General features: G+C 36.6%; 3 protein-coding genes across 8 annotated transcripts; 1 reads left to right on the plus strand and 2 right to left on the minus strand.

Annotated features, from left to right (window-relative positions):
- Positions 1-4,401: 4,401 nt before the first annotated feature.
- On the minus strand, positions 4,402-11,141 carry LOC124408351 (F-box only protein 11). 2 transcript variants are annotated; one of them, XM_046885229.1, is made up of 9 exons: positions 11,010-11,112; positions 9,805-9,906; positions 9,142-9,438; positions 7,802-8,590; positions 6,863-7,715; positions 6,569-6,789; positions 6,273-6,491; positions 5,952-6,159; positions 4,402-5,826 (listed from the first exon to the last, which is right to left on the minus strand). In XM_046885229.1, exons 1-9 carry the CDS (start codon positions 11,104-11,106, stop codon positions 5,697-5,699), a joined length of 2,916 nt encoding a protein of 971 aa, XP_046741185.1. In that variant the 5' UTR covers positions 11,107-11,112; the 3' UTR covers positions 4,402-5,696. The 2 variants fall into 2 exon arrangements, with proteins under 2 accessions (XP_046741185.1, XP_046741186.1); XM_046885230.1 differs by lacking the exon at positions 9,805-9,906 and having other exon boundaries at positions 11,010-11,141.
- Positions 11,142-11,284: 143 nt separating this feature from the next.
- Positions 11,285-13,314, plus strand: LOC124408353 (CAAX prenyl protease 2). Of its 2 annotated transcripts, none has more exons than XM_046885236.1 (6): positions 11,285-11,408; positions 12,101-12,206; positions 12,276-12,414; positions 12,498-12,734; positions 12,861-12,923; positions 13,029-13,279. In XM_046885236.1, the coding sequence occupies exons 1-6, from the start codon at positions 11,293-11,295 to the stop codon at positions 13,241-13,243; spliced, it is 876 nt and encodes a 291-aa protein (XP_046741192.1). In that variant the 5' UTR covers positions 11,285-11,292; the 3' UTR covers positions 13,244-13,279. The 2 variants fall into 2 exon arrangements, with proteins under 2 accessions (XP_046741192.1, XP_046741193.1); XM_046885237.1 differs by having other exon boundaries at positions 11,384-11,480; positions 13,029-13,314.
- Positions 13,315-15,199: 1,885 nt separating this feature from the next.
- LOC124408352 (BTB/POZ domain-containing protein KCTD3) lies at positions 15,200-21,336 on the minus strand. 4 transcript variants are annotated; one of them, XM_046885233.1, is made up of 11 exons: positions 21,123-21,336; positions 20,509-20,822; positions 20,009-20,170; positions 19,712-19,912; positions 19,120-19,599; positions 18,897-19,013; positions 17,650-17,670; positions 16,864-17,003; positions 16,586-16,772; positions 16,228-16,506; positions 15,200-16,069 (listed from the first exon to the last, which is right to left on the minus strand). In XM_046885233.1, exons 1-11 carry the CDS (start codon positions 21,182-21,184, stop codon positions 15,861-15,863), a joined length of 2,172 nt encoding a protein of 723 aa, XP_046741189.1. In that variant the 5' UTR covers positions 21,185-21,336; the 3' UTR covers positions 15,200-15,860. The 4 variants fall into 4 exon arrangements, with proteins under 4 accessions (XP_046741189.1, XP_046741190.1, XP_046741188.1 ...); XM_046885234.1 differs by lacking the exon at positions 17,650-17,670 and having other exon boundaries at positions 16,864-17,024; XM_046885232.1 differs by lacking the exon at positions 17,650-17,670 and having other exon boundaries at positions 16,864-17,027; positions 21,123-21,335.
- Between the last annotated feature and the right edge of the window lie 107 nt (positions 21,337-21,443).

A 21,443-nucleotide genomic window follows, 5' to 3' on the forward strand; every position in this document is an offset into this window, starting at 1 on the left:
ATAAAATGAATGTCATGGTGAAAACTAAGTGTATATGAATCATGAAAGTACAGGCAGAAAAATTAATAGCAATAATAATCATAATAATAATAATAACATATTTACTATAGTAATAGTAATAATAATAATAATAATGTGGATTAATATGTACAGAATACGTAGTGGTATCAACTTTTGCATAGGCTTGCGTTGCACATTTTGTGTACGTGTATATTATAATAGCTATATTGTCTATATACCACAAAACAAATAATATTATGGCAACTAACATAATAATGGCAAGTATTTTGCTAACAAAAAAACAATCGCGTAGCGTTTAGTACGGAGTATAAGAGTATGTGTACAAAATGTTTGGAATGAAGTATTATTTATTCGTCTAATCGTGACAAAATTGTTGATCTTAGTAATCTGATGTAAAATAGCAAATAGATTTTTTCAATTCATTAAAAATGGATTACTTGTAGTGAAGAATGAAAGAAAAAAATTGATGTGCGTGTATGATTGAACAAAACGATATTTAAATAATTACACAAATAAAAAATTAAATTAACAGTAGAGCGGATGAAATGATGTTAATGAAATTTTTTTTTCATTTCTTACACACGGTACTCAATAGGGTTTCGAATTTTCTCATTATGATCCATAATGATCACAGGAAAACTTGAATAGAATTCTCTCATTCTGCCATAGCTTTGTTTATAATTTTTTCAAGTAAGATAATTAAATGTATGCAGCTATACGTGAATGTTATACGTACGTTATAAATTTTTGGAACTACTAATCGTCAAAGCAATCAACTCACATGATCACAGATTTCTACGAATGTGTTTCAAAATTTACAATTCATAAACGGCGGCATATGCATACTGATAATCAAATTAACAAAGCGCTCAACGAATTTCATTTTCCATCTGCAGGCGAAAGTTGTGATAACAGGTAAGATTTGGTGGGGGTGAATGGGAGATAGGGGGATTGAAACGTGGCACGCTACGTTGTTTACTAAATCTTAATTAGTGCGTTCAACAAAAATAAACGAAAGTATTATTATCGTGCTGCAGTCAAAAATAATTAATAAGTAATAATAATAATAATACTAATGATGATGATGATGTTTCGATATCTGGAAACAGACATTTGATCAACTACGAAAAGCAGTCATTCTAAAAACTTGCCATATAGTAAGAAGGTCCTTGAATATCGGCTATGAATCGGTACTGCACTGGATGCTAATAACGACGTACTACAGAATTTCATAGAAAGTATATTCAGTTAAGTTTCAATAATTTTATAATAAGATTGTATTTATATATCCGTACGATTTCATAACTGACAGTGTTTAACCAAGATACATGATGGTTGGCCATGATGATAATAATAATAATAATAACAATAATAATCATAGCAGTACTAGAAGTAGTAATAGCAGTGATAGTAGCAGTAGTAGTAGTAGTAGTAGTAGTAGTAGCAGTAATAGTAGTAGCAATAGTAATTACACAAGGAGTTATGATAATGATGATCATAGTAATAATAACAACATTACATCATGGAAGTTTCTATTTGTGCGGAGTTACTGGACAGCTTAAAAGGTGACATTTAAAATTGGTTTTCTGTTGCTTTTCGTCTTTGTTCATGTCAAATTTGCAAATTACCAAATACATGGGGGAGTATAATTAACCAGGTATATTCGGAAGATAATGGAAGAAATTAATTGAGTAACATATGCCATGGCCTATAGTTGATCGCTGAGGTTGCATTCGTTTAACATGCATGTGTATAGCCGCGGCACAAATCAATGTCGATGATATTAATTATCGTTTGTCATTCGTCATGCTTAAGGCTACGGAATTACAGGTAACTACTGTTGGAAAACTTTATTTCATCATGTCCTCGTCTTTGAGATAGGCAGAACAAAATATTGTCTACTATTGTAACATTTTACAATTGGCGTGGCACGATTGAAGTCAACGATGGTTTTTATGTTTCACGAATTCGAAAATATATTCTTAACTAGTCGTCCACGAAATACCACATCAAAAACAAATTAATATTGTTATATAATACAAAAATGGAAAAAAAACAACAGAATTTATACTTTAAATTTTCCCTACCACAATTCCTTTACTCCAAGTTGCAAATTTTTTAATTCATTATAAAGTTTAAAAACAAAACAATAATATACCAGCATACAGCAGCATCAGTTCTGAATATACGATTTCTATTCGTTTTTTTTTTCATTTCACAATTTTCTTCTATAAAACATATTTCATTGATCATTCATAAAAGTTTCCTTTGGAGTCTTTCTTCTTTTTTCTATTTTTTCTTTTTTTTTTTCTTACATGTTTCTAAAAACACACTACAGAGAATTTGATATATTGCTTACAACAACTTGGCGATACGTTTAAAACCAATGGACAATATTCAATGCCGAAAGTAGCTTATATCTTTACCAATTGGTAGATACTTAGAATATAAAATGTGCTACACACAATTACCATAATCAATGTACAGAGTTTGGAGTACCAAGTTTCAGGCTTTTCTGTTTGGTTTGTCAAACCATTTCAAAACAAAAAAGGATTTCGTGCCACTTACGCATAGGATTTTTGAGAAACTGAAATTAAGACGGGTAATGAGGATGAGACTGTAAAATTAAATACCATGTATTGTTGACGGAAAGTTAGTAACAAGGATAGTGTTTAGGATGCGGCAACCACTAGGTTACCAACATCTCGAGGTGAAGGGAGAATACATGGCTCGGGCTAGCAGTCAGAATTAGCAACCAAACGTTCTAATGTTCATTTCACTAACGTAATAAAGTCCGAAAATCAAAATTTTGTAATATACTTGGACCTTCGATACTTTTATAGAATTATGAGGATAAAACTGGACTGCATTTTTTTTCATTTCCAAAAAGTTTAACACGTTTTGCTGCTAGCTCTGGCTACCTGCTTCAGCTTCATAGGGAGAAGATCCTAGCATCCGAAAAGACGGGCTCTCTAGGATGTTTTATATGGGCTTTAGTCGAAAAGGTTGAAATGAGAATAGTAGCAAGCAATAGATATAGTCCCAACAGCCCAAAAAGAAGAGCAGAGAAAGCCAGGAGTAGAGACAGGAACCAAGAAGGCTCCAGTTTGCCCCGTCTCTGTCTGCACTCGAAACAACGTATCTTATCTTGTCAAAAATTGATCCAAAAACTTATGCATATTGTTAGTGCAAAGATAATGTAATCAACATGTCCGGGAAAAACTCAAAGCTTGTATCGAAATACCAGGCGATTTTCAGGTTTTTAAGATTTAAAAAATTCTGGCCCAATTCCAGAGTTTCCAGACTCTGTAGACACTGACTTCTTATATATTGAATTATACATATATACACATTATATACATACATTATGTATGTATATATATATGTATATATAGAATCCCTGGACACATAATGAGAGTGGCAGGGGCGAGGGTCGGGGAGGGAGAGCATGGCTAATAGGCGCTTGTTCGTATCATAAGGTATTCTCCTCTTACGAGAGTTAAGATTGAACATTATATTAAACATAATAATAATAGTAATAATAATAATTATAATAATAATGTTTAAAACAGTTGGATTACTCTTAAAAACTCGAGATTCACTGTTCTGTGGACAGTTCATTGTTTGATGATTTGCTGTCTTTTTTCTTCACTGGTACACACCAATATTTTCATTTCCGTTTAAATCATTAAATAGTTTAAATACTTTTGTTTTAATTCTTATCCTTCTATTATGCACTTCGCCTTTTTTTTCATTTAGCTGCTTTAATCCATCTTATTTAACACAAGAGAATATATATTTTTAATCAAATGTATGCTCTTAACTTTTTACTGTATCATAAGATACCCCATTAATTTATTTATTTCATTTTAGAATAAATGTCTTCATTCAATCATTTTTTTTTTCCATCCCTTTTTTGATTATTTGATTATTTACTTTCCTTTATCATGTAACGTTTTTGTTCGCTATTTATTACCACTCTATCTTTGGGCATCGTACGTATGTAGCATACTTCCTCGGTGGGGAGGGATATTTCCCCTACAATGCGAAACGTTCGCTGGCATTATTTCACCAATTTATAATGTTTTTAACATTTCATACACAACACTTCTCCTGTACTGAGTGTAGAAAAAGATTTAGTACAACATGATAATACAAGTCGTAGATCTCTCCCCTAATTACGAGACGAGACCCATCTTCCGATTCTAATTGTTCGAGTACACAGCATTGTTTGATGGTTTAGTTTTCGGTGGTACCCACTGCAAAAATACGTTTTTTTATGCAGAAACAAAATGTTTTATACAGATGCAGATTATACAGATAACTTTTCATAGTTGTCTTTACTTTCTCAACATTATTAGCAAGATGCTTGCCACTATAGTATATACACAGTTAAGCATCTTGTGGAATTCTAGTTTTTGCTTTTTTTTTCTTATTCACTCGTTTTTCCTTCTTGTTTTTTTTCTTTTCTTGTTTTTACACACACCTTTGCCATCTCATTCTTTCGAATAGGTCACTGTCAACAGATTATTTATAAACTCGAAGCTACAGTTACAAAAAATACAACAACAGCGTACGACCGTTTGGCAATGTCTGTTATAAACCAAATCGTATTTACTGTTGAATCTATATACCTTGTTCGTATACAGACATCACATCTCACTCATTACCTTTAAAAAAATTAATATATAGATCACATTCATTAAGAAACGTGCTTGCATAGGTATGATACATACACTTTTAATTAATATTGATGAGTTATGTTTACTGTTGTTCTTTTGTCTCAGTTTCCTTTCTTCTCTATTCTTTTCGTTTTATCATTATATATGTTTAGAAGGAATTTAGCTACCTCGGGCTGCCTCATGTGTTTCAGTTCTGTTTTCAGTTTTCAAACTCGATATTTTTCTTATCGTGCAATTAGGTAATTTATTTTTATGGGTAAAAAACTGACTGCGACAGAGTTCTTCATCATTGTTATTATATTTTTAAACGTTTATGTAAAATTTGGAAAATCGTAGCATCGTATAGCCAACAGCTATTCATTCAGTGTTCCTTTCAATGTAAATTTCATTGTCCTGAATCACTCAACACTGGTGAATAAACTTTTATATACTAATAAATCTCTACCTGTGTTCAAATTATGCTTATATACAAATATTTAATACGATTATAAAAAGCATCAACAAGTAAGAGGAGCTCTTGGTTTAGGTAGTTGTTCTTCTTCTCTTAGTGTCTCAGTACCATTCATAATGCACAACTTGCGGTGGAAAGAATACGATGCTGCGTTTAGACATACGATATAACGAAGTTATTGGAATTGAATATATGAACACGTGTATAATCTGTTGTAAATAAGTAAAAATATTAAAAATGGTAAAATTCATGTGATGATGAAAAAAATCGTTCGGTGTAATGTAACAAGAAATAGGTAATTAGTAAAATATTAGGAGTCGCACAGTCTTTCCAATAATTGGGCATGTTATTTGGAATTCTGTAATGCATTAATTATTTAATTTGCCAATAACTTTGTAAATATTGTGAATTTCATGAGATTTAATAATAATAATGATATCAAAGAACTCGACAACAGATTGCTATTGTTATTACTGCACGTTTACCTCAACGGATCCATCTAACTTACGCATTTGGGACCAGTTGGTTAAGTTTTGCTACATCTAGTTGACCATGAGCGTGTGTGACTCCATGGGTGCAGCACTATCGTATAAAGTGTCGGTGTCTTGCGTAGGCTCACCCTGCAGCTGACACTGGTTAGTTAAGGTTCCGGCTCCGCAGTCGCAAAAAAATCTGTACATAAGAATTTCTGGTAATGAGCTAGAACATAGAATGTATTCGTCGTTGAGACGCTCAGGAGAATTGTTTAAAATGGAGCCATGCTTTCAGGGGTTTCAAAATGAAATAATATTACTCACCTATCGTGCCGGATGAATTCTACATCGTGGCCAGCATGACAGGTTTTTATACAGTTCACACAGATAGCATTACGATCTGTCGTATTGCACGTTTGACAACGGTAAAAGTCATGCATCGGGAACGACGTGTAAGAAGAAATTTTGTAAAGACATTGGCCATTACCGACAGCTTTTTCCACTGCATCTTGATTGTTGAATATCTTATTACCTATAACGCATAAAACGTAATGTACAAATTATGATTATCGACGAGATTAAGTGGCGGTGCAAGATTCTTGCAAACGTTGAAGAAAAAAAGGATAGAATCAGCTTGACTTTTACCTCTTGCTGTTGGCTGAACTCCGCTAGCCAGACAAAGACCTCCAAATCGGTTATTGAAGATCTGATTGAACTCCAATGTGGCGGTTGCATTGTTCGTTATCTCAATGCCTGCAGCTAGTCCATCGAAAATACGATTTCTCCTAAGGACTGGATGCGATTGGGTTGAAATTAGGACTCCAGCTTGCGCGTTTCGGAATATATCGTTCTCCTCGAGTATACCTGTTACTCAGACAAAGTTAATACAGTGAGCCTTAATTCCGAAAATAAACATACAAATAAATGACTAGATTACAAACCTTTTCCCCCATTGAATATACAAATTCCGCCATCTCTTCCATCGAATATTTTATTCCTTTTTAACGTTGGATTACTGTCAGTTTTAATCCAAACACCTGCCATGGCATTGTCGAAAATTTCATTCTGTTCTAAAAGGCCTAGACCACTATTGTAGACGAGGACTCCACCGTTTTGCCCACCCCATATTTTGTTCCCTCTAATAACAGGGTTGCTCCCAGTCCTGGAAGGAAGAATCTTTGTTAGTAATTTTTACGTATCGCACAAATAACGAAATTTTCACTCTCTAATCATACCTAATCTGCACTCCAGAATACAGATGATTGAATATATCATTGTCTTCCAATTTCCCATGACCATTGTCATAGAAGTAAACCCCGACCTGTTTGCCGCTGTGGATTCGATTTCTTCTTAGTACGGGAGTTGATCCCGTCGTTATCCAAACCCCGGCCAACGTATTGGCGTAAACTTCGTTTTCCTCGATCAAACCTTGACCTTTTTCATGAACATATATACCACCATGTTGTCCATGGTGAATTTTGTTGTGTCTGACAATCGGATCTGAGTTCGTCCGGATTTGTATCCCGGCGAGAGCATTGCCGTAAATATTATTATGTTCTATGAGACCGCGGCCTTCGCCAAATATGTAAACCCCACCTTGATGACCATTGTATATTTCATTTCTGCGAATCGTTGGATTAGAATTTGATGTTATCCAAACGCCAGCAAAATTATTTGAGTGAATTTTGTTGTCGATGAATTGTCCCAGACCATTCTCATGAACGTATATACCGCCTGTTTGACCATGATGTATTTCGCAGTGAACAACGGTTGGATTAGCACCCGCCTTAACTTCAAAACCAGCGATTCGATTATTGTGAATATCATTCGTCTCAAAGTATCCTAGGCCGTTATCAAACGTGAATATCCCAACATCTCTGCCATGGTGGATGTGATTTCGTCTCATAATCGGGTTTGCGTAGTTTTTTACCCAAATCCCCGCTAGTGCATTTCGGGATATTTCGTTATCCTCATAAGTGCCTTGGGCATAGTCGGTTACGTACAGGCCAACATTTTCGCAGTCAGATATATCGCAATTTTTCACCACAGGATTTGCTCCAACACCCGACACGCAGACTGCTGCTCCAACTGTTTAATCAAAATTCAAATATTAATAACAATGAGGGATGATAGTGTCAAGCTTAAGGAGTTACATGTCATACTGAACAACTTACCGACGCTCGAACTACGAATAATGCAGTGATCAACCGTTGGACTACAATTTTCGCCTACTTCCAGACAGTAATGTTTATGATGTTGTGCAGTGCTGGTTGCATCAGGTGTGAATTTGATGGTGAGGTGGCCCGCATACGCACGTTTAGCACCTTCAACGAACGTAACTGTCGACTCCGTGTCTCTCTCTAAAATAACAGACTCGGCGACGTTGCCTGCGGCAGCTCCTATCAAAGCTACGTCGCAGTCTATGATGAGAAATTCACTACGGTACGTGCCGGCATGTAAAAATACTAGGTGCGGGGACGTTTCCTCGGTGTCTTGCGAGTTATTGATGCAACAGTTACCTTGAACTTTGGTAGTTGAGTTCGCATTTGGCGTCGATCTATTGCTACTCCTATATTCCTCAACAAAGTCTAAAGCCTTTTGCACAGTGTTGAAATACTGGAGATTTCTACCCTTATATTTAAGATCCTGAAAACCAGGCCTGACGTGTACTCCTCTGTACAATTGTCGAAAACTTTCTTTCCAGGGGTTTGAATAATCCGATTCGTCCGGCGAGACAAATTCAAATTTACAAAGACCCGGATTGAACAGGGGCAAATCATACTCGTAAACTTGCTGATACAAAGACTTCCACAATTCCGTGTCATTCGCAATCGCTTGGAAACGTTTACACACTTGCGAAATACGGCACAAATCTTGTTCCATTAGGTAGGTGAATATCGTCAGCACCACCTCGTCCGGCAACTCATACTGAAGGTATTGCGCAGCTGTGTTTGTGTTTGTGCCTACCGCAGAGTGAAATAAATAAATGAATAGCTTTACAAATATAATGAAAAAGTACGAATTATTTTTCAATTCTCCTCTAGTAAGCATTTAAACATTACCACTTTGACTTGTTTTTGGTTTAAAAAAAGGTAAAATTGATCAATGACCTCAGTGTTGACACAGACTTGAAAAAGAGAATATATGTATAACCAGATTAAATTGAAAGTTTGCTAATGAAGCTGAGGCCGGTAGCCAGGTTAAGCGTGACAACCAATCAATTCCTGCTCAGTAAGATCATTATATCAATACAGTTTTGCACCGATAATTTGGCAACAGTATGAAAGTTTTAAGACATTTGGAAAAATTTCATTGTTGGACGTGCATGCCTTGACTTGGCGTAAAGTAAAAAGTGGTCATAGTAAAATTGGAAAATTTGACAAAAAGTGATACATTTCCTCAAAGTTTCAAGTTCTGTGATTTGTAAATAAATGGTGAAAGCATTACTTACAATAAGTATAACAACAGGTCTGAGATATTTATATAAAGAAAAGAAGAAAAATTCATTGCCTACCATCGGTTGAAAGTGAGCATGTTCTCCTAGGTCGTTTTCTGGCTGGTAAAGATGAGGTTCCAAGAGCAGCGGCGATGCTGCTTCCTCCAGGCGGTGGTAGTGCTGAACTTGTGCCAGGTGCAGGATCGGGATGCGGGGGACTTTTACGTCGAAGATCATAGGGCGACGAGTGCGAATGAGACGGAGAAGGGGCGGCGATCCCCGAAACACTTGGCGAAGAGCCTCGACCTCCTCCTACACCCCCGCCTCCTGGAGGAATTGGATTTGAAGCTGGACACGGTAACTCGCATGGCTCGGCTGAGAAAGTGAGGAAAAATTATTATAACTTAATACTTAAGGGATAGTGATATAGCTGTAGATTTCGATTGATATTTATAATATAATCTTAACATTTCGTCAATAACATTTTCAATTAAAAGCCAAAGGGCATATTTAAAGAAAAAAACTTGTTGGTCTCTAAAACTCGTCTTGCTTGTTCTTGTATGAGCATGCGACTTGGCTCCAGTGCGAAAAGTTTTGCATCCATAATTCTCATTTTATTGGATAATTGAACTTTCATAAAAAACATATCACTATTTCTATCATTTTACGAAATTAGATCGAATCACTTCAATGGATAAATCAGTTGGATAAATATCATAAATTTTATAACTTAGGAAGCACCGATCAGGCTTCTTGAATATTGAAGGCGTCTCTGGCGATTGTGGAACATGTATCCACGGCGATAGAATTTTTCGATATACAGATTTGAAGTTAATCCTGTCCCTACAAGGCAAATGAGTTTTCTTATTTAATTCATAGTCCTTAGTGAATGAGAAGAGATAACCATAAATGATGTAAGAAAAAAAATACGTAGAGCAGTGTTCTTGGAGTAGCGCGGATAAAAAAAAACGGCGGCAACAACGGGAAGTGTAAATTTCTCGCATCAAGGAATAACGCAATGGAGTGAACGTTATTTTTATACATTGAAATATATTTCAGTCTACTGTCCAAGGCAGTAGTGGCACAATGTATAGGTAGTGGAAATTTAACATTAATGAAATTGAATTCTGTTGAACATCTGTTGCAACTACGGCATATGCTACAAAATTCATTAGCATACAGACGTTTTTCATTGCAAGTACACACTACTTAGAATCAAGACAATAGCAAGGTTTTTCTTATTTTACACCTCAATATTTTTTACATGGCAAATTAATATTATTTGTGAACGATTTCACGTGACATGATTGGCATTTAAAAATGTCCGATTACACGATTTTGAAGTGCCAGTTAAGAAAGCCGAATAATCCAAATACCGTGGATATTTATTCAACACTCCCGAAGGGTAGAGTAGCTTGGTATGAATGGGATAGATGTCAAATAAGCATACTACGTCGGGTATTCCTCTGGGTGTGGATGATGATAACCGACATTTTTTGGGAGCTTTTCTCTTTGTTGCTCTTTCACATTACTTGCATACACACGTACGTACGTACATACGTATAATATGCGTTGCTGCATGTGTGGTATTTTAATTTTTATCTCGTTGTAATCGAAATTACGAAGGGAATGCCGATTTATTAGTGTAGTAGTAGTAGACCGTATATATGCAAGTAGTGTGACAAATGTCCGTGTAAATCGGATATTGCAAGAACTTGTTAATAATTGGGGAATTGACATTGGAGAATATTTAATGATAGATCGTACAGCGAAAATAATCAATGAGAAGAGCAAAGACGAGAATCGAAGTAAGTTGGGTAGACAGCAAAAGGAGTCGCAGCGAAACGCAAGGGAGCGACTAGCCGAGTTAAGCCGCGAAGCTTACGAGAAGCAGTAGCAGCAGCAGCAGCAGCAGCAGCAGCCTATTGCCCTGTTCTATTACATACCCGATGTTGTTCTAGAGGGTAATGGGATTCTGTTGGCGCCTTTCCTCCGGGATCTGCGTACGTAGCTACGTGATGATGTGAATGACGCGCTCGGCATCTTGACGTTAGGTGTATCCCGATTATTTTGTAAGAAAAACGGGGAAAAAACTATACACTAAACAATGGCGACACATCCATCGAGCACGGCGGCCATCTTCTCACTACACGGAAGACTACTGCGCGACTGCCAATCCGACACGGTTTTATCCGCTATAGCGTGTCACGTGATTCAGCGAACGTCAGTATGGCGGATACCGAGGAAAATACAGATTTTTCTCGCACCACCGCGATTTTATCATGTTTCACATTATCCGTCGTCTACGTAGCCAGCCTCTACATATGGAATTCGCCGTACCATAGGTAAAATTAATTCGCGAGCCTATCCGTCGCTCCGTATATCATCGTTACGCCCTCGCGCCTTCGCCGTACGGTGTATGTATGTATGTACATACAACAAGCCCTTTAACAACGGACCATGGAGAAAATGTATAACTGTTTCGTGTCCTAGAGAGTCGCCGAATTCTTGCTCGGGCCTCCGTCCCCCCCGTCTGTCGATGCACGAATTTTCACGATTATTCAATTTCAACTATGACAAAATTTCCATGGCTGATAAAAGCCTCGTCTGGCTTTTGTCGCGTCGACTTTCATTTACTCGTTCGCTTACAACGTTTGTTTTACTTTTAACGCAAACGGCACTCCGCGTCGTTTACTTGTCATAATCGCAGCACGCACGCGACACACACACGGTATGGATGCGGGAATCGGCGCGCGTACTGCTAAACTCGTCCAAATCAGGTTGCACCCACTAGCCCTTGGAAAGACTCCCCCCCCTCCGGAAGTCTCTACACATCGCACACACCGTTGTTTAATTTTCATTCAAGAAGAGTCAAAGAAATCGACGAAAAACTCCCCCCCCCCTATCGCATCGGGGCTCGGCGCCCTATCCGTTTATTCGAACTTCGATATTCCCGACACAACTAACAAATTAATCTGCGGCTTAAGGGGAGGAATTTTAGAGGAAATGAAGACGAATTACAATCTATTTTTTTCAGAGAGCACAACGAGACGATTAAAAAAAGATTTCTCAGCGCCTTTATCATGATGTTTGTGTCCCCATTATTCGTATACTTTGGGATCAGCAAAGCCATTTTACAAAAGGTACGTTTTTTCGTTTGTCTGGCAATTTTTTTTTAGTTACATCGTTGTAAATATTTAAACAAATTTCAGACTACCATTTGGGAACTGTTGGGCATAAAATTGGTCGGTTTATTCCAAGCGACTGTTTTACCGCTGCTTTTAACGATGATCTTGTTCTTGGGGCCACTGAGTGTCCAGGCACTGAATGGGCCGTGGGAATTATACGCCGGTGAGTTCGGGCTCGGTAAATATTAACTTTTCATGTGCTACTGAACAATTGATTGAACTTCATTTTTAATTTCACCTTTACAGCACCCACCCACTCTATAAAAAATATTAGATCGCTCATATGGTGGCGGAACCGAATTGTTGCTCCTTTATCCGAGGAATGGACTTTCAGAGCCTGTATGCTGCCCCTACTTCTACAGTGTTATAAACCTACTACCGCTATATTTATATGCCCATTATTTTTTGGCGTTGCACATTTCCACCACGTTATTGAAATGATCAGGGCGGGTGTGAAATTTCAGGATGCTCTTAAGTTATGCAGTGAGTAATTCAGTACATCATTTAAACTAGAAGTACTAGTGTAAATTTTGAATTTCGTCGCACAGGTGAAATAATTTGTTACTTTATAATGTTACAACATATTCAACATATTTTTGTCTGTCCCAGGTTTTCAGTTCGTTTACACTACACTGTTTGGTGCCTATGCTGCATTTCTATTTGCTAAAACTGGTTAGTATAAACGTTGTTTTTTCCACCACAAGCAAATACATTTTGAACATTTATTTTACACGCTCAACTGAATTCTTCAATCTCTTTCCTCAACATTTTTCACAGGTCATTACATCGCACCATTTACAGCCCACGCATTTTGCAACCACATGGGATTTCCAGATCTTACTGAAGTTTTGGCTTGCAAGGATCCAGTGAGAAGAAAAATATTACTCAGTTTATTTTTTGCTGGAGTAATCGGGTGGTGTTCTTTGTTGGCGCCTATGACAAATCCCGCTTGGTTTAGCAATAAATTGTTTTGGCAAATCGATCCACTTTGAAATAGTTAGTGCATAATTAAATTAATGTACTACATGGATTGCGTACACTAATCAACTTCTTCAGTTTTCTCTTTCTTTTTTTTTTTAATATAATAAATTTTAGTGTTATTTCATAACGATTTTCCATCAACGTACACATCAATGAATTGATAGAGTTAGTTACTAAAGTCATCGATATAATTTACATTTCACACTTTGTGAGAATTTTTATCTATCAAAACTTCAACGTCTTCCATACCACTTTATAATATCACACTCACAATATTTAGACATACCGTTTGACGTATGGTTCAAAATCTTTATAAGACCTGCGAGTTCAAGCTGTCTTTGCACATGGTACATGCAGCGAATGAATGCAGAATGAATAAAAATATATCACCACAGTGCCTGTAAATGATTCAGCTGTTTATACACAAACATTGTAGAGATTTTTTCTTTCCAGTCCCAAGGATAGTTATACATAGATACATATGTATTTCGATCGCGGAAAATAAAAATAAGTTGAAAAGCTGATGTGATAACAGGAACTTCATTATGCCACTTATGCCACTATTTTAATCAACAAACAAACAGTGAAAGTCCTGTGATAATTGATCGCATTGTAACCAGACTTGTTCGCTCGTTATAGTTATCAGTGCGGAATAAAATTTACTTGAGAATGTTTGAAGATACGAATTATTCATAAATATTTACAGTATGTTCGTACATCCTTGTTTTGCTGAACGATCAATTAATATAATAGCATTGTGCTTGGAAAACGAGTATAGGAGTACATAGGCATTTAATTAAATAGACTACATAATTGTGAAGTTGCATTGACATTTTCGAACACATCATGATAATGTCAGTGCAAAGGGTAGTATGATCATTTTTTAATGTACCTAATATAAATGTTGATAAATAATTAATAAACGTTTTTAAATAAGTTCAATCTATTTTTGCTCTATTTGAAGCCAGGAAAATTTCAGTAGTAGAAAACTGCATTTAGTTTATTTAGATCACAGAGAGGACAATTACAACAGTATTATAATATAATATTCTATTATTATTATACATTTATTCAGAGTCGCGGAGTTAAAAATGCCTCAAGCATCGACAATAAATACAATGCATTGTAATGAAGTGGAGTTTCAATTAAACCTAGAAATGATTTGAAAACTAAATGCAATATAGATCGGTAGCCGTTGCTACCACATTGTACACACGTATGATTACAAAAGGAATTTCTAGCTGCGCAATTCTACCTATACATACATGTCTTTGAGATAAATATAACAAAAATATGTCAGTATAACTATTTATCAAAACTTTATACATTTGATGTCATGTTAATGGTTTGTTACATCTAGATCATCTTCCGTGAATAATTGGTATGAAATAATCCAAAAGCAAACTTCAATACCTTCAACTATATATTGTAAAAAAAAACTATTGTATGAACATGTGTAACTATGACGTGAAAAATAGTACGTATGCAACACACCAATCAAGTACATGTAACCAACCAAAAAATAAATCTCAGCGTTACCATAATTTTTTAATTGAATCGAAGATAAAGAAAATTACAAAATAATATTATTCTATGTCATCTCGTAAGATATTGATTATTTTCGTTCTATCAACATAAATCATGTAAAGTATACCGTGAACGCATAGTGATTTGTTAATGTGGTGAGGATTTTGTCATCATATGGGGTCATTTATTGGTTGCTTAACGCTGACCCTTTAGTAAGAGAGACAGCTATTATGCGAACACCACGGAATATCACTGCATCTGCTACCCTTGCGTTCAGCAACGATTAAATGGATTCAACACAACATATTGAATCCAGTGTTGATTTCCAATCACTTTTTTCTAGATTTCATTATTAGAAAAGATATTGCACTTCACTCCGAGAATTTACACACAGGTTACACGCAGCTGTAATTACCAATTATGGCGGTACAGGGAAATCTCGTGTATACGTTTGTCACTCGTATGCTTTATACACAATAATTTGTAATTGCCATATCTTTTGAAAAACATACGATTAGAGTTTCACTGTGGTACTTTTCTTTCCCTTCTTTCAGCTCAAGATCCACAGTTTTAGTTATCCATATAAATTAGTTGTAATAAACTTTCAATAGTGCGGTTGTTAAGTTATCAAGTATCTTTATGAAAGTATTACATATAACGTGTAATTAACGGCGGGCTCGAGATGAGTCAAGTTGCACGGAAGTATAAATAACTTCATGCGTTTACTGTTTTGCGATGGAAAAAAAACATTGATTATGAATGATTCTTCAATATTTCAAAGGCTAGTTCGAATTAGTTCCCGTAATTTGAAAACTGTAATAGAAATGGCAATAAGTTAACGATCAACTATAATTTGAGTATAACTTCACAACGATAATTGTATTGATGCTGTAGGAACTTGGAACAAAGCTGAAGATAAGATTAACTTATTGTCAATAAATGAAATATTAAATCACGAATCATGTAGATTGAGCAACAGTGATGATAGAAAGGCAATCAATTTGGCTTCTCTTTTCAAGCCAAATATAATTCTCTATTCAATGATTAAGTTCGACTGGCAAACACTTTCACCATCCCTGGTGTTTTTCCTGATATTTGGATTCAAGTAAGCTGACTGGAACCATTGGGAGGTTCTAGATGTTGAGACTGATTTAAAAATAGAACATTGCTTGCTTTAATTCGAGTTCCAGCTGATATTAGCGACGGAGAAGGACTGATGCATGGAGTCGAACAGTGGCTGTTGCTCAAATCACATTGGTCAAGTAATTTCCATAATTCTTCCGGTGTCGGGCCTCCGTTGACTTTTTTTACTGAAATATTATACTTGATTCAGACGGTTTGAGTCCCCATGATAGCAGTATCAAGAGAAGCTAACTTATCTAAGGTACAAGCATCTGCACAACATATTTGTAGCCACACAATTATGTAGCATAGAGTAAGAGAATAAAAAACGTAAAAGTAGATTTACCCTGGTCGATTTTAGAACACAAATCTAAGGCAGTAGTTAGGTCCCACATCTGGATGGCCCCATTAGAGTGCCCGGTGAAAATGAATCGCCTAGGTCTAGATCCCATGCGACTGGATCCTTCGCACTCGTGGACACAGAACGAACTTATAACACTACCGTCTACTGATTCAATCACACAAACTCTATTGCCATTGGAAGCAAGTCTCACAAACAGCTGATCTGTTTCCGGGACAACCTTTTGCACAAATACTTGTTCGTCGTCCTGTTCACCAAACGGACCTACAAAGTGCGAATGATTTGAATAGTAAGCTGACTGTAGGTACCCGCCAACAAAGATGTACTTCGATTAGTTGCGTACCGAAATCGTTACCAGCGTTGTAACTAACGCACGGTTCAACAGCGTCGAGTGAAACTATTTTAAAACTAGCTTCTGGAGTGGACCCTGGCTGTGTGGATATCATACCTCGAAATCTTGTTACTGCCCAACTTCTGACATGATTGTATTCAGAGCACACAGATACCAGAAACTTTTCTGACAGTGTAACCTGCAATAAAGAATTAGCAGAATTGAATATTGGAAATTAAGCAATTTTACTTCTGAGGGGACATGTTGTTAGGCTTCCTAAATTTGGATACCTTAGTAACGCTACTCTGATGGACAGTGAATGTTTGGAAGAGTTGAGGTCCATGACCGACAGTCTCAGGATGCTGTACGATAACGCGTACGCTCCCCGATTTTGTACCGTAAGCAATTTCAATCCAATTCCCACACAGACCTGTGAGAAGGTATAGGAAATCTTCTGGTAATAATATATCATTAGTAAAGCGCATCAGTCATTTCTCAATCGAAATTATTTACATGATAAAATTTTCAAAACTATATTATACATGAAAGTTCATTATACAAATATGATTTGCAGTGTGTTCAATACAAAAGAAAGTAGACATGATTGAGAAGAAATTAATGGGGCCTAGGCGCTAACTCACGATAAGTATGCACTTTATCAAACCAGCGGTGAACGATAGATACAGGATAAAAGCTGAGACGTCAACATTAATGCATTTATCATAAAAATGCGTTGCCTAAGTACGAAAGAAAGAGAGGAAATCGCGTGCAATCCGACATTTGTAAGTGTAGATCATTTAATTTAGTTTGCAACGACGGCTGCAATGTATTGTGAAATGAATAAGAAAGCGAAACAAACCATGCGTGAGTCTATAGGTGGTAAATAATTGTCAACTACGTGATGGTGAAGCTGTGAGATAGTAATTAAACATTTGGAAAAAATCTTTCTTCAAAATGAGTAAAGGCCGAGTGTAGATAATTGTTTATGATGATTCAATAATTTTCTTAAGGAACGATGTATTTTACAAGTACAAATAAATCTGTGTAAAAGCGAATATACTTTTGATTTTTGTTACCTTCCCTCCCCCTCTCAGATGCTGGCATGTAACATAAGGCTATGAATAGGGAGAGCAAGCAGGCAACTATAATGATTAAAAAAAATCAATAGCCAAACTGATGTAAAAAACATAAGAACGGACACACTCCGTAAAGACCTTGTAATGATGGGATTGATATGATACAATATCGTACAACTGGACGAGCACATTAAACACTAACTTTTATGGAAAAATATATATTTCACATATAATATTTACGTTCAAATCAAACCCAGAAAATTATTTGAAAGATGATGAGGATTTTCTCCAAGATGCTGTACTCTATGATGATGCGGAGACCATTTAGTATTCTCTGAATAGCGATGTTGAAAAATAAATGCTAACCCCTTGGGAGGGAGGGAAAGCTACACCTAAGGGTAATATTAAAGATGCAATAACACTCGGACCTCTTCAAAGATGTATACGTAATATCTATGCTTTTCAGTATTACGATTTTTGTATTTGTATAACAACGTTTGTAATTCCTGAACACCCATGTCATATACTTGCCTTGTGCTACGAATCCAGTTGTACGGTATGAAAATGTGAAGGAAACAATGTAATATGTAATAATTTTAAAGAGAATCTCGCAAATGCTCGAATAATAAGAGTAATGATATAGGTATTTTGGGAGAGCGCAAGGCAAATCATAAGATTAAACTTTAGGACTTTGTTATTATACACTTATAGCAATGTGATTTCTTATACACACTAACAAGCGTGAATACATGTTGCAATTGGTTAGTATGACGTTGATATTCTGATACGAATAATGGAATGATAGTGGCAATTCTTGTAAATAAGGATATAACATGACCAAACATGATGATGGTGAAAGTATGATTAATAACGAAAAGTATGTGAAAGTCAAAATTAAAGAGTAAAATTTATATGACGTACAATCACTGGCCATGAAATGCGAAGTTACTATTGTATTCATGTATAAAACAATGCATCAATTCTTTGACCCGTCATTTTATGCACTCGCTCACTCAAGGTTTACAGCACTGTCTTATATATTTAACAAGAATTCTCAATTCCTGTATCCAATCTCTAATTTGGGTGAACAACATGCTTAACCTTAGTTGGATTAAGCAGAGGACTGGATCATCGTTGAAATAAGTACTAACATATCATGTTAGTTGCGACGAATGAGACAGAGTAAGTACAGCACAAGATTGCTTAATTCTGCAAAATAAATAAATTGACATATTGATAAAACTTACTGGTCTTTGGTGTAAGATAAACAGAAATAGCAGTAATGGGATCATGACTGGGATCACGGTAGAGCTCAGTGACCAGTAAATCATTGTCCTTCATTCTAAGTGGGAATTTCTGCATATCTAGAACATTAATAGATGAGTACGAATTGTGAGTCTCATAAACACGGACTCATAAACAGAGACTAAGATTGTACAACTGGCCAGAGAAATGAAAGTGAGAACCTACCAATGTAGTAAATCGATCCATTGTTGCATCCGAGCAACAGAAATGAACCAGCTGTATCGAAAGACGATATTGGCACAACGTCTTGTATTTGCCAGTGGTGGGTCATGGCATGCCACACTCCAATTTTTCCAGTCGGAGAGAGGGCAACCAACTGGCTACCAATGAAGAATAAATATTCAACACGAACGTTCAGATTGAACGTTCCGATATTTGTCTTTATCCCTTCCTCCGAGACGCTCCAGAGTCGAACCTGACTTCCGTATGAAATCGCGACCATTTTTCCATCCGTGCCGCTACCCATTTTAGCATTTATTGCTACTCGTTCAATTATCGATTCGATATGAGGACTTGTGAATGCATGCTGCCAACCGGATGAATCTTTTAAACGATAGCAAGTTATAAAGTGTGCGTAAGCAATGACTATCCAGTTGTGGTGGGCTTTTATAATTTGTACCCTCAACGGATCGACCCATGCTGAAACTTGAAGTAATTTATCATTAGACATTTGCCATTCTTCGAGTTTTCACTGCTCTGGCTGTCCTTTTGTTTCTATTGCTACGAAAAAATTGCATCAATCCGATAGTCAACTTACCTTGCTGACCACCAAACACCAGACCAACGTCATTTCTGAATATCTTGTTGAGATCCGCAGATCCATTTCTAACGTGCCTCAAATCTAAGGACGGAGTGCGAGTATGGGGTAATCCTCGCTGCGAGACCCGGTAATCAAGAGAAGAATTACGCGCATGAGTTGGAAGAGTTGCTCGTTGATTTTGTTGACTTCCATTATTCACTGTGGATTGTAAAAGATTAGATGAGACTTGATTGAATATTCGAAATATGGGAAAAATCTAGTGATGGAAGTTCTTCAGTAGTTCGAGCACTTTACCATTATTATTAGCAGTATTAGAAGAACAGGATGTGACGATAACCGATTGCTGGTTATTAGGAATCTCGACTCTGGAAATCAAAGGTACGCCGCCTGTTCTGCCGTGAACAGAAACATCATTAGCAGGTGTTATTGCTGTGGCTGGCTCTTGCAGAGGAATATCTGTGGGAAGAAAAAATTTATTTCATCAGTCAAAGCTATTATTCGCAGTATTAATTGGTACAATGCAAACCATATTTCATCAATATACATGTATGGCTAGTGCAAATTTGCACTAAAGCGCAACCGGCAGGTTAAGAATTTTTCTTTTATAATTCATGTCAGTTTCATTTCATTGACTTTTCGATTAATCTCTTAATATTCTTTAGTTTGCGAACCAGAAAAAAAGAATACACTCAAAATTGTATTATTCAAATATTTACAAAACGACAACTACGGATCGATATATAAATTTCGCTAATATACTGAGGAGAGAATAATATGACAATTTTTGAACTTACTTGGCGGCGGCAAGTAGCCATAAAATAGGACGTCACCGCACGATGATTGGGACAAATCTTCACAGAGCATTAATCGCTTGACCAAGGGCGCAATACCGTAATATTCAGCCTCGTGCCTAAGAGCACGAAGATCTGCATTTTTCAGATCGATATCCCTTGTTCTCAGGTAACTCAAAATGACTGAAAATATTTTTGGATCTCTGTCTATAAACAGTGCTCCGGTCTCATCTCGTAGACTGGAAATTCGGCCACTCAGAAGTGCCGTGAAAAATGAGTCGGGGACCCAGGACAACGTTTGGCGAGATGTGGAAAACCTGAAAATTTGAGCACTTAGGTGATAAGTGTGGGTGAAAAATTCGCGGCTGGAATGGAATTGAGACAGACGGTGGGAAGTTCGAATTAAGCGAAAAAACCAATTTAATAATAAGCGCTGAGTAATCAATAATACGTGTGCGTCATGATACTGTGTTTATTTATAATTTAATTAATCGAATAATTTATTTATTCGAAAATACGGAAGAAAACAATAGGATGGAGAGGAGAGGAGAGGGAAAAAGAGAGAGCGGGACAAAGGGGTTTTCCGCAGTATAATTTTGCTGGATTTATAACCGTACCTTGTTCCTCCGACGTTAAGATGAACGATATCCCCACAGTTTATTGCATGCGACACCGCCATAATTATTTCACAACTTGAATTAACAATTTCACGTTTGGGCTATTATTTTGACAGCTGATCCGAGGGGGAAGCGGCCGCGCAACCGCAGACACGCAACCAAAACCAAACCACAGATGATGCAGTCCGCCAATGCAGTCAGAAACGAATGCTGTATGGCTGTACGATGCATTCATCTCTGTCATTAATTGACCTACTGTCAAGAAGACTAGAAACCAAGCCTGTATACTGCAGCCGCCTGGCGGCGCTGCTGGTCGAGGAT

Source organism: Diprion similis, chromosome 7 (genome assembly GCF_021155765.1).
Source record: "Diprion similis isolate iyDipSimi1 chromosome 7, iyDipSimi1.1, whole genome shotgun sequence".
NCBI lineage: Eukaryota > Metazoa > Arthropoda > Insecta > Hymenoptera > Diprionidae > Diprion > Diprion similis.